Source organism: Haplochromis burtoni, unplaced genomic scaffold (genome assembly GCF_018398535.1).
Source record: "Haplochromis burtoni strain Fernald_Lab_line unplaced genomic scaffold, NCSU_Asbu1 Contig_191, whole genome shotgun sequence".
NCBI classification, from domain to species: domain Eukaryota; kingdom Metazoa; phylum Chordata; class Actinopteri; order Cichliformes; family Cichlidae; genus Haplochromis; species Haplochromis burtoni.
The window spans coordinates 337,147-352,585 of record NW_024582552.1 but is presented as its reverse complement, the minus strand read 5'-3'; the positions used below and the strand labels follow the sequence as shown (position 1 = coordinate 352,585).

Sequence of the window (15,439 nt, the reverse complement as noted above, 5' to 3'; positions counted from 1 at the left end):
TTGACACAATGATTTTAATGCTGACATTAATATAAAAATATGGATGAGTAATGTTTACATACCATGATGAGAGCTTGATTTTTGTTCTTTTTAATTTTTCAGTTTAGCCCTTCAGAGAAGAACCATTGTATCATTTCTAAAATATGCTTCATATCATCACATGACTCCACACTCCTGTCACACACCCTTATGAACTGGATTTTTCTGTGACACATAACACAGAGAGTTCAGGTTTTACCACATTTCCACAGCATTGTGTACCTTTGTGATATAAATTCACGGAGCGGTACGTGAACTACACTTTACAAAAATCTGAAAATCAATATGTTCAAGGATCAGTGAAGATGATATCGGGATTACAAAGCCTTAATTGAATATTGCTTCAAAAGTAACTAATGAGGATTTTTTTAAATATTGTTTAATGTTTAATATATACCAAAAATATAATTCTTTGGTATATATTTTTACACATAGTCAAGTCGATTTCACTAAAATGATGTGTTTAAAATGTTCAAATATATTTTCCCACCAAGTAGCTTTTTATAGCCTCCACTGACGTTACAGTTAATTACTATTCCATATTTTGCACCTGCACGCCCCTAGCGGTACGAAGCTGTATTGCAAAATCCATGTGGATATTTTTTTTTATGACGTAATGGTGAACTTTATTACAACAAGAGATTAATTTGTACCACAGCAGGCTCTGGATCCTAATAGGAAGACTTTTCTATTGAGGATATAATTAATTATTTATTGTTATCTATATTGACAAACCCTGCTCACATCCAAATGCTAAATTTATTTAACACATATAATCTGTCCTTCATAAAGTCTAAAACATGCTCACCATGTTGGAGATAACTGTATTGAAAGAGTCTAAGTGGGGGGTAGACATTATTCCCCCTCAAGCGAAAGCATTCAAATATTCATTTAGTTTCATGAGGAAAAAATAAAATTCACAAAACTGCTCCAGCCTGACGAACAATGAAGGCAAAGAAAGAAATCTTTTTTTTTTCCTTAAAAGAATAAAAGAAAGTTTATTGTTTTCATTTACAAATGTAGGGGAGATGTGAAAACGCTCTGGGGGGTGGGAAGGTAGGAACTTGGTTTAGCATCCCAAATCATTGTTTTGGTGTTAGCCAAATGTCAGGGGTGACTGTGGCTTCTCAACACCCACCCTCTAATCATGCCCCTGAGCTATTTTAGTTGAAGGCTATGAATGTTTCCTATGCTATTAAATTAACGGGGATTTTCTTTCTGTTTTTTTATTTTATTTAAAAAAAAACAACAAACAAACTATTTTTCCCCTCACAGAAATTGTAATTTATAATTTCTTGCTATGCTACGGTTTTAATTTGCCACTCTTGTTATTGCTCCCGGTTTAGAAATCATCACCTTTCCTTTTATTTCGTTCATCAAAAAATATGAATGACTTCAAATAAAGGTACGAGTTTAAATGCAGCAGCGTCATACATTTTTAATGAAGAGCGTATTCTTGACGCATGTGCGGATAGCGAGTCTTCGTTTCTGGTTAGATTTCAAAATAAAGGCTATGCAGCGCGGGCCTTTTCTGAAAGTGTTCGGGTTTAAAAGGCAAACGTTTTGGCTTCACTTTTTACCACCACACTGGAAAATAAAAATCCTATTTCATGATTATTTACTAAGAAATAAACATTTTATCAGCTTCAAGTTTACAATTTCAGTAAAGTGGATGCTTGCCTAACAATCTAGCCTTACCCATCTGACGAACAACACAGCGTTTAAAGACGTGATGATTTCGGAGTGTGCACGTGGATTTGGGTTGTACGTGCACGTGCGTTAGCTAGTGTATTAGAGAGCGAGAGAGACAGCGAGAGAGAGAGAAGGGCTATGTTTCACTGGCACACAGAGTGTGGATTTCCCTCCTTTGCATGCCATCCCAGATCAGAAAGTATCCCACCAACCTCCTCCAGCCATCCAGTGCTACTCCATCGATTAGATTCTGGGGAACACTTAACAAACTAATGACTATTGATGGCTGATTAATATTGCATCAACAACAACTGATTGGCGACACTATCAAATAGCGTGTGCCGCTTCGCATTCAAGCGGCCATCTGACGGGGCTTTTGTACAGTATTTTGGAGGCGTGGAGCAGCCAACAGATGATAAATACGGGATTGCGTGGTGCGCGGCGCGTTCACTTTATGGCTCACAGTTCGTCTAATTCGAGAGCAGTCGCGTCTTTGAAGGCAGACACTTGGCGTAAATGTACAGTTAAAATATTCTACTCTCAGGTCCCCGGGCGGAGCTCCGACAGTCCCTGGCTTCATTAAAATTTCATCAGTATCCCTGTGAAAGAGGGGGGAACTGTTCTGGGGAAAGAGAAAAATAAAACAGAGGGCGTAATTATAACAAAAGGAAACAGCGCTGCCCTTTTCGTTTTGTAGAAGGCTCCCACGGTGTCTTTCTTACGCGTGTGCTTCAATGTATGGAGCCCGTGCAGCGTGGTCTGAGCAGACGTGTCTGTGACTTTAAGGTAAATTGTTTTGGCTCAAATGTTTATTATATATATATATATATCGCCTTTATGTCTAAGAAGAAAAGAAAAAAACAGACCTTCGATTTTCTTCTTTGTACTTGGGCCTTTTCTTTATGTGTGTGTGCGTATTTTTTCGGTGCTGGGGTCACATTGATTCGCTATCAAAGAATCCAGATCGATTTTCGCCCAATATGTTTAAACCAAACAGGCGATAGCCGTCTGGTTAAGAAGCTGCCCGCTGCCTGCCCGTCTGTCTGTCTGTCTGTCTTCCTGTGCAGAGCTGCAGCAGCGAGGCTCACTGCATAAAGTTAATTTCAATTCCCGATGAGACACTCACTCGGCAGCCCTCCCTGACCAGCGGTAATTAACAGGGATGGCTAATGACTGCTTAACTCGCTCTTCATAATTATCTGGTTTTCATAATTCGATGTGTAATTTAATAATTCGCTCTTATTAACGTATTAAGTGAATGGCTCGTTTAGGGGAAATTAGAAGCACTCACCAGGAGCATCTTTTAATTGATGAACCATCACCGCTGTCTCATTAATAGGGTCGTTTTGATACCCTTAATATGTCACGAGGGTGGCGCTTCAGCATATTTGGTTTATGGATGAGTTTTCTTTTTTTAATGAAGGCGCTGCTTTACAGATAGGACTAATTTTAATGAGGTGTGTAAATACAGAGGAACGGTGCACTCCTCACATTTAAATTAATTAAGATATTAGTGGATCTTTTATGTCATTTACACGAAATATTGTTTGACACTCTTTGGAAAGACTGCATGTGTAAAATAATATTTTTTTAAATCTATAAAAATATGTTGAGAATCACCTGATGTAATTTTTCTAAAGCAGATTTAAAGTATTTAAAAAGTCATCTCGTTTCATCCTGGGTTTTTTGTTTTGTTTTACTGTTATAATGAGTTTGAAGTGATCCAGAAACAATCCCATGAAAATGCATTCCACGTGATGTAAATAATTGGTGTAAAGGTGGATGACAGGTCTCAGAAATGCTAATATTTGGCTCTTCCGGCCTGTCAGGGATCTGTCCATGGTGCTGAAACGCTTGCTCAGCGCTCAGCAAACCAGCAGACCAGTAAGCCCCGAAGACCCCCCACAAAACGACAACAACAAAATATGTGGACATCACATCACCCTCCTCTTCCTCATATCTAACGATAACTACGAACCAAAGGTTGTGCTTCAAAGCCTGTGTGCCCGCATGCACGAGCGAAGCATGTTGGAGTGTGTATTTAAATAGAGTCGGGCACGTTGGCAGGCGAGCTGTTTTTCTGGCGGGCTGACATCTGGCAAGTCTGCGCTCCAGGGACCCATCTAGCTCTCCACAGACCCCCTGATTAGGCTCTAATAGAATATTAGCATTTGCTCTCAGGTAAGGCAACAGTGAGCTACATAAGCTGGCAGCACGTCAGTGGAGACGCCACGTGTGTCTTTAACGTTGATGGAATAGAGGGGAAGTGGTTCCTGTAGGGCCTGCTTTATGTCTAGGCCTGGAGGAGGGTGGCGAAACCAGAAAGGCAAGACGAAGAAGAAGCAGAAGAAGAAGAAAAGCAATTTCACGTTTTAATTTTTGGTATTCATCTCATGCTCTTATATTGCCCGGATAAGCCAGAGAACAGATTGGGTATAGGGAGTGGGGTTGGTGGTTATGCCTTGCTCATAAGGACTGTGACAGTCCACATGTTGTGTTATAAATAAAACAACCTGGACACATTTTGGTACCAACAAGTCATGTCATTTTTTTTTTTAAAAGAGAGAGGTATTTGAAGTAAAAATACTCCAATAACGTCTGCTCTATCCACCAGCCATCTCTAAAAAAAAAAAGAAGAAGAAGAAGAAAAAAAAGAGCTGCGTAGCCCACAGCTAAACCGTTTCCCTCCTCCTCATCAATAAATAAATAGATGAATAAATAAAAGAATATTAATATGTCTGGGAGAGCCACTTTGCACAGTGTAGTCATGGAAAAACGTCCGATTAAATGTTAAAGTTTGTTCTTTAATGAAACACATATTGCAGTTCAATAAATAAATTAATTAAAATTACATGGATGTAATAAATTAATAGAATTATTTAACCAGCGAACCAAAAGCAACATACATTACAGAAATAAGTTACCTCAGCTAAACAGCAATACAGCAAAAACCTGTACGGATATATTTATGTGCATCGACTGGTTCCAATGAAATATTTACATTGTACACGTATACTTCCATGAAGCTGTTTCTTTTTCTCTTCAAGAAAAACAAAAAAACAAAAACAAAAACAAAACATTACTTAAACAAGGTGATTTAACAAGCAACGACTCCATAACGATGCGCGTATATTTATACAAATAAATAGCAGGAGAGGGGGGGGAAAACATACATAAAATAATATAAAAACAGAATACTATCTCATATATATCTCGATTGTACCATCTCAGACGTTAAAAGTCGCAAAAACAATTTTGTGACCGTACGTTTTACAGTCGTTTCCCCTTAAACCAGAACAACACGCTTAACTTGCTGTCAGAATTTGATTTTCTCAAGCAAAACGAGGAGGAGGAGGAGAAGGGGGTGGGGTGGTAGTGGGTGGGTGGGGGGAAATCCCAATAAATATATAATGAAGTAAACATGACCTCACTCAATAAATACTTCATAAGACACCGGCCCACGCTGGATTGTAAACTTATTGTAGCCGGCGACAAATCAAATTTTCTTTTAAATAGCGAAAAGATCTGTAGAAGCCACCCTGTTTTGATAATCCCACATGAGGCATAATAATAATAATAATAATAATAATAATAATAATAATAATAATAATAATAATTAGAATAATATTAACCTTAACTTAATCCAAACCCAGGGTATCTTGAAAAATAGATCCCCGACTTTGAGCACATGTGGTAACAAAAATAAGTGGAATTAATAACACATTTAGACACAAAATGAAGTGTGTGTGTGCGTGTGTGTGTGTGTGTGTGTGTGTGTGAGAGAGAGACAAGGAAGTTATTCATTTACACAAGGATATTTGGCAGTAATCTAATATTAGCTTAAAAGAACAAGTGGTGTGTGGTCCTCTTAATCCCCCTCGTGGACCCTGAATAAATGTCAGACTGCACTGTCATGAACTTGGAGGGGGGTGGGGGGATATAGCTTATCCTATAAGCCAAAAATATAAACACCAATATTCACCAACCAAGTGCTTTGAGTAAAATGGCCCCGCTATTTTCACTTTGAGGGTGGGGAAGGTGGGAGTTCTAAGCCAAACTATAGTCACCATTTGAAATGAATTATAAATACAAATTAAAGCGTAGAGTCCTGTAAGTCATACTGCGTTGGCATTAAAAAGGTGAAGCATAGTAAGTGTGGAAACAGTGGTCTTACTTGCTCTGTCAAACGACGCTTTACTTGACTCCACATCTTCCTCTCAGCGAGTAAAAGACGTGACTGGATCTGTTTTTTCTTTCTCCCTCTCTCGAGTTTTTTCTCTCTTTTTCTTTTTTGTCAGTCATTGTTCGATTTCAGGATTTTTTTTTTCAAAGTTCAAAGCACAAAGTCATCGATGATTGAAAAAAACGTGTGAGATAGGAAATATGATACAAATCATCTCTAAACAGTTCCAAGTCTTTTTGAGGGTGGTGGGTTGTTTTTTTTTCAGACGCATGCAGAGTACTTCATTCGTTTCTGTTTCTGTCGCTGGTTGCAAAACCAGACCCGCACCACGTTCTTTTTCAGGTCCAGCTTTTCTGCGATTGCTGCGATTTTCTCCGAGGAGGGACGCGGCTGAATGGCAAAATAGGCCTCCAGCGATCTCTTCTCCGGTGCGGCTATCGACGTGCGCTTCCTCTTTTTCTCCGCGCCGTTGAACAACTCGGGTTTATTAAGTTTCTCCCTGTGTGATTTCTCGGCTTCTTCTAGCCACGCTTGCAGGATGGGCTTCAAAGCGATCATGTTGTTATGTGAGAGCGTGAGGGACTCGAATCGGCAGATGGTGCTTTGGCTGAGGGAGCCCACCCCAGGAATCTTCAGACTGGCTAAAGCTGCCCCTACATCCGCCTGGGTAACCCCGAGTTTGATCCGTCTCTGCTTAAACCTCTCCGCGAAGGCTTCCAAGTCCCTTGGATCGGCGTCCACGTCGTTCATGCCCATGTGCGGCGGTAGCCCGTGGGCATGAGCCATGTTGATAGCTGCCTGGTGCATGTGGTTCATGCCCGCCATGTGGGCAGGGTGCGCAGGCGTGGAAACCACCGAGCCATCGGGTCCTGCCATGGCTCCTAGTGCCAGTCCAGGGGTGATGTGATCCAGCAGGTCCCCCTCCAGTGCCTGGTGAGGCTGGTGGTGATGGTGGTGGTGGTGGTGATGGTGGCCAGCCAGGGCGGATGGATGAGAGATAGGCACCGAGGAGGAAGAGGAGGAAGACGACGTGCAGGGGAGCGTGTTCATGGTGTGGTAGGTTGCGTCCGGCTTGAAGGGACTGTGATGTGGTGGGTGGTGGTGGCTCTTGGTCTGCGAGACTATATCCACCGCCGCTAGAGCTTCAGCCCGGGCCAATAAACTCTCATCCAAGCCTCCGAATATATTGCTCTGCAATTGCAAATAGAATGCACACATAACTGTCAGCAGGGAATTCTCCCTCCACTCCTCGGTTTAAAACATTTCCAGAATGTGAAAAAAAGAAATCCTAAAAAAGGAGGGAGCACACAAAACAAGACACATGCAACATCCCAGGTCATAAAAATTAATACGAAAGGCAAAGCCGACTGAATACATAAGTTGAGCAGAGAGGAGGAAAAAAAATATGGAGGTGTTGGGTGATTTGCTGTGCAGACATGAAAAAAACATCAAGCAACGAAAAAAAAGTGGGCTGTCAAAATGTGCCTTTAAGCAGTGATTATGCAGAATACATACCGGTGGGGTTGGGAGACAGGCTCTGCGCATCGCCTCCGAGCTGCTGCTGCTGCTGCCGCTGCTGCTGATGATGGTGCTGCTGTGTCGGGAGGATGAGCAGGAGGACGAAGGTGCATTGGAAGTCAGAGTGGAGGACGAGGAGGAATGCAACGAGTACTTGGGTTCGGGCAAGCTGGCGTGGGCCATGGCAAAAGGCTGCTTGCTGTTCAGAGACATCATCATCATATTTGCGGGCGTCCAAGCCTCGGCAAGTTCCTTTTAATAAGTTAAGACTCCGCCTCCTCTGGTCGGGAGTTGAAGCCCAATTGCTTCGCAGGAATCTCAAGTCACTGTCGAATAAAGTGTCGGCTGAAGACGGTCGTCCAACACTGAATCACATCTATTTATTATTGCGCGCGGAGGTAACGGAGAGGCGTCTCGTCTTTTTGTGGCGAATGAGATATCACAGACGCCAACAAACCATGCAGCCGAGCGCCGATGATACCTCTTCCCGTTGTGGACTTGTGGCGCAATGGTTCAAAAACACTTTGTGCCTTTTCTCCTTCAGCTTGCCCCCCACCTTCACAACTACACAATATGTTTTCTTTGTTGTTGTTGTTGTGTGCCTTGGATTATTTTTGGCAGAGCTCCTCATCAACGACGCCAGCAAGAAAAAAAGTTTCTCTCCGTCTCTTAGGATTTCCAAAAATACTTCAAGTTTGAAAACTGTTGCCGTTCTCGTTGACCTGTTTATTTTTTCCCCTCAAAAGTTTCCGTCTTGATATGACCGTAAGTGAGAAGTAATGGCGATGACAGTCTCTGTATTGTACCTCTTCGACTACGTTGAATGCTGCGGGGACCCGAACTGCCTCTGCTCTGAGGCGAAGGGCAGACTGAGTCTCTCTCCGCCTCTCTCTCGCTCTCTCTCTCTCTCGCTCTCTCTCGCTCTCTCTCTTACACACACACGCGCACACACACCCTCTCCCTTCTCTCTCTACAGCGCTCTCAGTGTCTCACTCACTCACACACTCGCACACACACACACCCTTTTGAGCGCACCTGAAAAAAAAACCCTTTCATGATTTATTATTCTTCATTAGCCACACCACCACCACCACCACAGCCGCCGCCGCTGGGGACTCTGCGCATGGGCAGTCTGCAACAAGGCATTTATTTCAAATGAATCTACTTCATCACCAACACCACCAACACCTCGTTACCAACACCGTGTCCAATAAAAGTCGGAATCCCGGTTTGTTGTAACAGAAAATATTTATATATTTTTAAAATCTTGAATTTAAAAAATTACATGGAAATATTGAACGCGGAGGGAGCAATAGGAGTAAATTATCACGACGGACAGGGACAGCTCCCCTTTACACAAGTTTTTCCGCTATAGTAAAGGGGAAAAAACTGATTACTACGATAACTAAAGGTTGCACAGAGTTTTGAAACAGGAATGGCAAGTGACTCGATTACTATCTTAGCATCCAAAGTAAAAATCATATGAAATTATACTAAATACATAACCATATTTTGTAATCTTGAAAAAAAAGAAAATACCTGAAGAATCACGAATTGTACCTAATGAATTTTTTTTGTTATTCCTCTACGTTGGAATCTATGCGTAAAGGCTGCACGTTAATGAATGACAATAAAAGTGGATTTTTCCTTTTAAAGTAATGAACACCGTTAAATTGTAAATCCACACACTTGTCATAGCAGCCTATTATCTTATCTCTTTGCTAATTACGCCACATTATCGGTAACGTAATTAAAACGTTTAATCACGTTGTAATTAACAAGGGGTGCCTAATTTATTTAATATGGCTCCGTCTATAGAAACAGCTAATTGTTTTCCAAGTAGCCTAAGCTAAAGGAGAGTGGAAATATTCAATCGTTTTATATATATATACTATATATATATATATATATTTATATATAGATAAATATATTTACATTATTCATATATATAATATAATATATATATATATATATATTAATAATAGTATATAACTGTGTTTAGACAGAGATCGACAGAGACACTCGGCCTTACACCTGTCACACTTCTTGTGACAGGTGTAAGGCGATGATGTGTTTGAAAAGATCACTAATCTCCTTAAATGTGTTACTAATATCAAATGTTCGGGATTCCACATTTAATCACTTCCTTTTTCAAAGAACATTAAGTCTGTTCTCATTCTTATAATTAAAGTCTGCATCTCGCCGCTCTGCTTTGTGTCTGCAGCTTCATTTTTTAAAAATACAGATATTACAGCCGCGATTAAAAACGCGCTTTCCTGAATACAGCGTGTGTCTTTGCAAGCGACTCGATGCCATGTTCGCTGTTTTTTTTCTAATGCGCACATACGTTTAATATGTCCCCATGGCTGCCACAACAAGCCTGTTGGTGTTGCTGCACACTGCAAGAGAGCCATCCAGCTGCAGAAATATGTTGTTCCCCAGCGGGACAACAGGCGCTGCTGGAGCCACCTCCAGACTTCGGGAGACAGAGATCAGGCTCGGGAGACATCAAGGAGCAATCAGTGTCTGCTCACATACACCGACAGACTGATTTATGATGAAACTTTAAAGAAATCATTTATATTTCACCACCTCTAAATCGGTGTATGAAAATTTCATCCACAATGAAACACACAAAAAAGTATATCTTAAGTCAAATAAATCAGCCCCAGCTTCTCCCAAGCAATTGACTTTGAAGTGCACTTTCAACACTTTCGCGAGTGTGTTCACATACCTAAGGCTTTTACTTCCTTTGCCAACAGCTTTCTCACGTTTGAGGGAGGACACAGTGTCAGAATGTTTAACAGAATTACCTTTGAAGGGTCTGTCATGGCAAACAGAAACACAATTAAGCTGCGATTCCACATATTTCCCCCCTTTTCTTTTTTAAGCTGTTATATTTGTTTTACTGTATTGGTTTAACGTATTACTGTTTTGCTTTTTTTATTTATAGAAATTTTAATTATAAACAACACATTATGTGCAGCATTTCAATTTTTATCTTTAATCATTCATCAACAATAAATAAATTATTACATCTAACTCACGACAATATTTTATTAAAGAAAATAAAATGCATTAATCAGAATAGCATTTCTGATTTTTTCAATTTTATTTTTACACTGTGAAAATATTTTGATGTGTAAATATGAGTTTTTTCAACATTTTCATATAGTTAGCCAAATGCTCCTCCAGTTTCAAATAGTTTTCCCTCCATTTATATCATCACACTGATACAGTAATTTGAGGCAATGCTGCTATTAGGAAAAAAAACACATAGTTGTTTAAGTTGCACATACCTTGCCTTTAAAAACATATAGCCTCAGTGTAATTGTGCAAAAAAAGAAAAAAGGAAAAAAAAGACTTCTAGCACTTCAAGGATCTTTGCTACATACATATATAAATAAATCTGCTCCATCTAAAAATAAAAGTAAAGCCAAAAAGTAAAACAGGGAGCACATGCAGCAAGGCTTGATATAACTCAGGTGACTTGTTTGCTTTTTTTCTCCCCTCCTCCTCCTCCTCCTCCTCCTCCTCACTCTCTTACTTACATTCGAATCAAGGAGTGCTGCAGAGGTGTCTGTGTGCTTTTACACAAAGACATACTCTTCTCAGCCTCCCTCAGGAGCTCTCCACGTTAACAATCCCAATTACACCAAGACCACCAGAGACAGCTGTTTTTATTACAGAACCGCTCCTTTGTGCCGCCAACAAGGTATCTCCGCTCCTAGACTGAACACAGAGATAAAGCTCGACTGTGAGGCAGAGGCAGAGAGGAGAGGGAGAGAAGTGTGGAGTGAAGTGGATGAAGTCTCTCGACTGCTCGCAGTGGTGATGCCTTTATTCACAGCTTCCCCCTACCTTTTCTGATCTCGTGGAGCTCTTTACATGCTGGAGCAGAAGGTCAATGCTTGTTGGGAGAGGGTCTACAAAGAGATCAGGATCTAACTCAAGGCAACAGCAAATCACACACACAAAAACGAGAGTGGGGGGTGGGGGGGGGATGTGTTTCAGTCACCAAAAGCAGCGTTTTATTTATTCATCTGCTTTACCTGGGAAATGTGACAGGTTCCACGAGGAACATTCAGGCTTTAATGTGTTGTTAAAATGCATACAACAAAAGGTAGAAGCTTTCAGGATTTACTAAATGTCACACACTGTACTGTAGCTCTCAGGCGGAACAAGTGGCTCGCCACTTGAGATAATGAAAGCGGGTTCAAAAACTGCTCCAGAATCGCAGCTCGACTGTAAGCGCATTTGATCTCTCCATGGGGCAAAGTATGAGCATCAACAGTTTGCGAGACAGTCAAATTATGTTTTAATTCAGTTCAATTCTACGTATACAGCGCCAAATCACAACAACAGTCACCTCAAGGCGCTTTATATTGTAAAGTAGACCCTGCAATAATACAACAGAGAAACTCCCAACAATCATATGACCCCCTATGAGCAAACACTTTGGCAACAGTGGGAAAGAAAAACTCCTTTTTAACAGGAAGAAACCTCCAGCAGAACCAGGCTTAGGAAGGGGCGATCATCTGCTGCGACCTAGTTGGAATGAGGGGAGAATGACAGGACAAAAGGCATGCTGTGGAAGAGAGCCAGAGATTAATGACAACTAATGACTTTATGGGTAGTTTGAGAAAGAAAAACATTTGGACATTTTTCTGACTTTGCAGTCCAAAAAGCTGGAGGGAAGGAGGCTTTCTCTGAACTTGACTTACAAATCTGCAGGAAACTATTTTTTCTTTTGCCGCTTGGGGTCAGTGGAACAAGATCTGACATGTTAACTTTAAAAAGCGGGCAAATGTGCAGGCAAACGGTTGTTTACACACGAGCAGTTGTAGGACGTGACTGTGTTATTTTTAACCCTACAGTCTCTCTTTTAGCTCTGTTTTGGTCTCCGACTTCTCTTGGAGATATTTTGGGTCTTCTTAGTGTATAAATGTGCAGCTGATTCAGATGCATCCTGTCTTACACTTGATTTCTGAGCTGTTTAGATAAAAGCGACTGAAACTGATGAAGGCTGAGAGAATGAACCAAATTATTAGTGATTCGTAAAGGCTGAAAAACAAAAACAACAAACTGCAGAGTCAGCTGATAATCATATGAGGGTTACACCATTGAAAGTATCACCCTTCACGTTGCACACGTCCATTTCAAATATAGAAACATGGTAAAATGCTGCTTTTTAGACTCCACAATTATTTCCATTGTTTATTTATTTGTACATTTACATTACACCGGTGTTGCTAATTTCATCACTTTCCGTTGATTCCTTTACTGCTGCCAACAGCAAAACCAGCTAACCTGGTGTAGTAGTGAAGTCAACCTCAGGCTAAGAGGTCAGGAAAACAAATAACACCAGCACCAATTTCCCTATTACGCACCAGATGCCAACCTTTAGGGGAGAGGCATTAGATTCTGGCCCAGCCCTGCCTATAGGCTGCAGGGCAGCAGATGATAAGGTCAAGCCTCATAATGATGTCACATACCTTTAGGTACTTCAGATCAATATCGAGAGAGGAGCGTGATACCTGACAGTCAGTCAAATAAAGCCTGCCTGGCAAAGGGAAAAGAGAAAAAAAAACTCACTTTGAGACTGCCTCTGCTGATAAAATGAGATCCTTTCTTTCATGCTGCTTTTGGCAAAGATCACAGTGTAGGCAGGCTTTGTGAGCTCTAAAAATGCGTGGTCATCCTCACATCTGGTAACGTATCCTACAGTTTTGACCACATTTTGCAGATTAACCTTAAATAACAGGACAGAATGAACAAAATTTTACATATGTAACAAAGCACATTTGTTGTTTTTTTTAACTGTAAACTGAATCCGTTTGGTTTATCATGGACTCACACGGCTCTGTAGGATAATATTTGACATGACAGTCATTCCTTTGAGACTTCAAATGGCAGAAAAGGTGCTGGTGAGGAAGGCAGTGCATATGAGGGGAAGAATGCATATGTCAACCGCTATACAAAGTGATTAATGTACCAGGCTGGTTGTAGAATTGTGTCTGACCTGGATGAACATTTCTGCTGCCTCTCTCATTAGTTTGACTGTCCCGCACAGTAATATATTGCTTGTCACTGAGTTGTCTAATGGCTGATGCTAATTGACCTCCTTTCCCCCACTCTCTTCTGCACAAATGAAAAGATTTCCTCCATCCTGTGATGGAGCGTGTCACAATCTGATCCGACAAATTAAAAAGCTCTCTGCTGTCACGCTGTCATCATCCGAAGCCCTTGCCTCATCAGCTATAATGATCATGTCTTCGCTGAAACCGCTGCAGTGCACTGCGAAACACAATACTTAAGGGGCGTGCTGCGGCAGTTGTGCGTTGTGTGACATATCTGAATGTCTGTCATCTGTGAAATTGTCTATACTGTTTAATCTTGAACTCACCATCAACATATACAGGATGTGGATTTTTTTTTCTGTTTGTGCTCATATTATTTATATGAATCCAATTATCCAAGTGATTTTAAGCTGTGCATGTTTGGGGATTTTACCTTTATATATATAATATTTATTATTTATCATGACTCCAGTTTTGCAGTAATTATATTTTATTTAGAGATTTTTAAAACATTACCACTCTAACCTCGTCTTTAACAGCCTCACATTATTTACTTTGTCACATTTACCTGCCCCACTGTAAACAAATGGGCTACTCTGTATAGCGCTTTCCTACTCCATTTAACCACTCATTCATCAACATTCACAAACTCACATGGGGGGTGACTCAGGGTTCAGTATCTTGCCCAACGATACTTCGACATGCAGATTGGAGCAGCCAGGGATCGAACCACGGACCTCTCGATTAACTGCCCAAAAAACGTAAAATACATCTTTAAATTGGTTGATTAAAAATACACATTAGCCTAATTTCTCACTCTTTCATGGCAGGAGAAATCTGGATTCATAGCTACACAAGACTGAGATTTTTTTCTGAGACCCTTCACTGCTATATTTTTCTCTTTCGCTATAAAAACATGTGAGTGCCACTTTCCAAAGCTATTGGCCTGAACATAATAGCAACATGAGAGCTCGGCCACCGCACATTATTGGTTGCAGACGGATGATCGTGATGATGATGATGATGATGCTCATTACCTGCAATCATCTGCCCATCTGTGGCCGAAGCAGAAATTGAGCGTGGCATTTTACCTGCTGACTTTGTGTGTATAACTTTATAATTTATGCGGTGTACTCATACTATTGACAAAAACGCAGTGCCGTGATCAAAGCAAGCCATTCAGGAGGTTGGACAGGGCCACGAAGACAGGGCCTGTAACACTAATGATCTTCAAACGCTCGCCTATTTCACTGGGAGCTATGCGCAACTCCCTAGCAAGTCCCCCGTCCTCCCCCTGGAGGTAATTGTGCCTGGCTGGTTAGGTGACAGGTGTCAAGTGGCCCCTCCTCAAACGATTCATCACGCTAAGCAGAGAGGAAAAGCTGATCTCACTCTCTGCCTCTCTTTCTCTGTGTCTGTATTTTTCTGCTCGTCAGTCTCTTTCTTGTATCTCCGTGTAACTACTTTGTCATTACCTCGCTGTGGCCTGATGACATGTTAGCTTATCCTTTAATATAAACTTTGATGGAACCAATCAGGCCTCGGTCCACAGTTTGGATCATCTTGTCAAGTTTATCAGGCGTACATTATTATGTGTAGGTTAAACAGTGCAACTAATGATTACTTTCAGTATTGATTAAAACTGCTAGTTACTTTGTTGAGTGTCAAATGGTCATACTTTCAACCCATTTCCAAAAATATCAGCGTGTTTTTCATGCATATTGCCTGAAATTGACAAAATGGTTATTTATGAAACTTGCTGTCAAATCTAATGCTAAACTTCGGGCTAACGGAGCTTTCAAAAAGAGAGACAGCTTTTCCAACTCATTAGATGTGAGCACTTTCCGCACTCTTGTTATAATAAACAGCAAATTATGTCACATCATTTAGCAGGACCAAAACATTGTGACTTTAAAGCTTTAGCCCT

At 40.9% G+C, this 15,439-nt stretch overlaps 1 protein-coding gene across 1 annotated transcript; it reads right to left on the bottom strand.

Moving 5' to 3' along the window:
- Positions 1-1,317: 1,317 nt before the first annotated feature.
- Positions 1,318-8,325, bottom strand: pou4f2 (POU class 4 homeobox 2). Its single transcript, XM_005935067.2, has 2 exons — positions 7,430-8,325; positions 1,318-7,105 (listed from the first exon to the last, which is right to left on the bottom strand). The coding sequence occupies exons 1-2, from the start codon at positions 7,652-7,654 to the stop codon at positions 6,176-6,178; spliced, it is 1,155 nt and encodes a 384-aa protein (XP_005935129.1). The 5' UTR covers positions 7,655-8,325; the 3' UTR covers positions 1,318-6,175.
- Between the last annotated feature and the right edge of the window lie 7,114 nt (positions 8,326-15,439).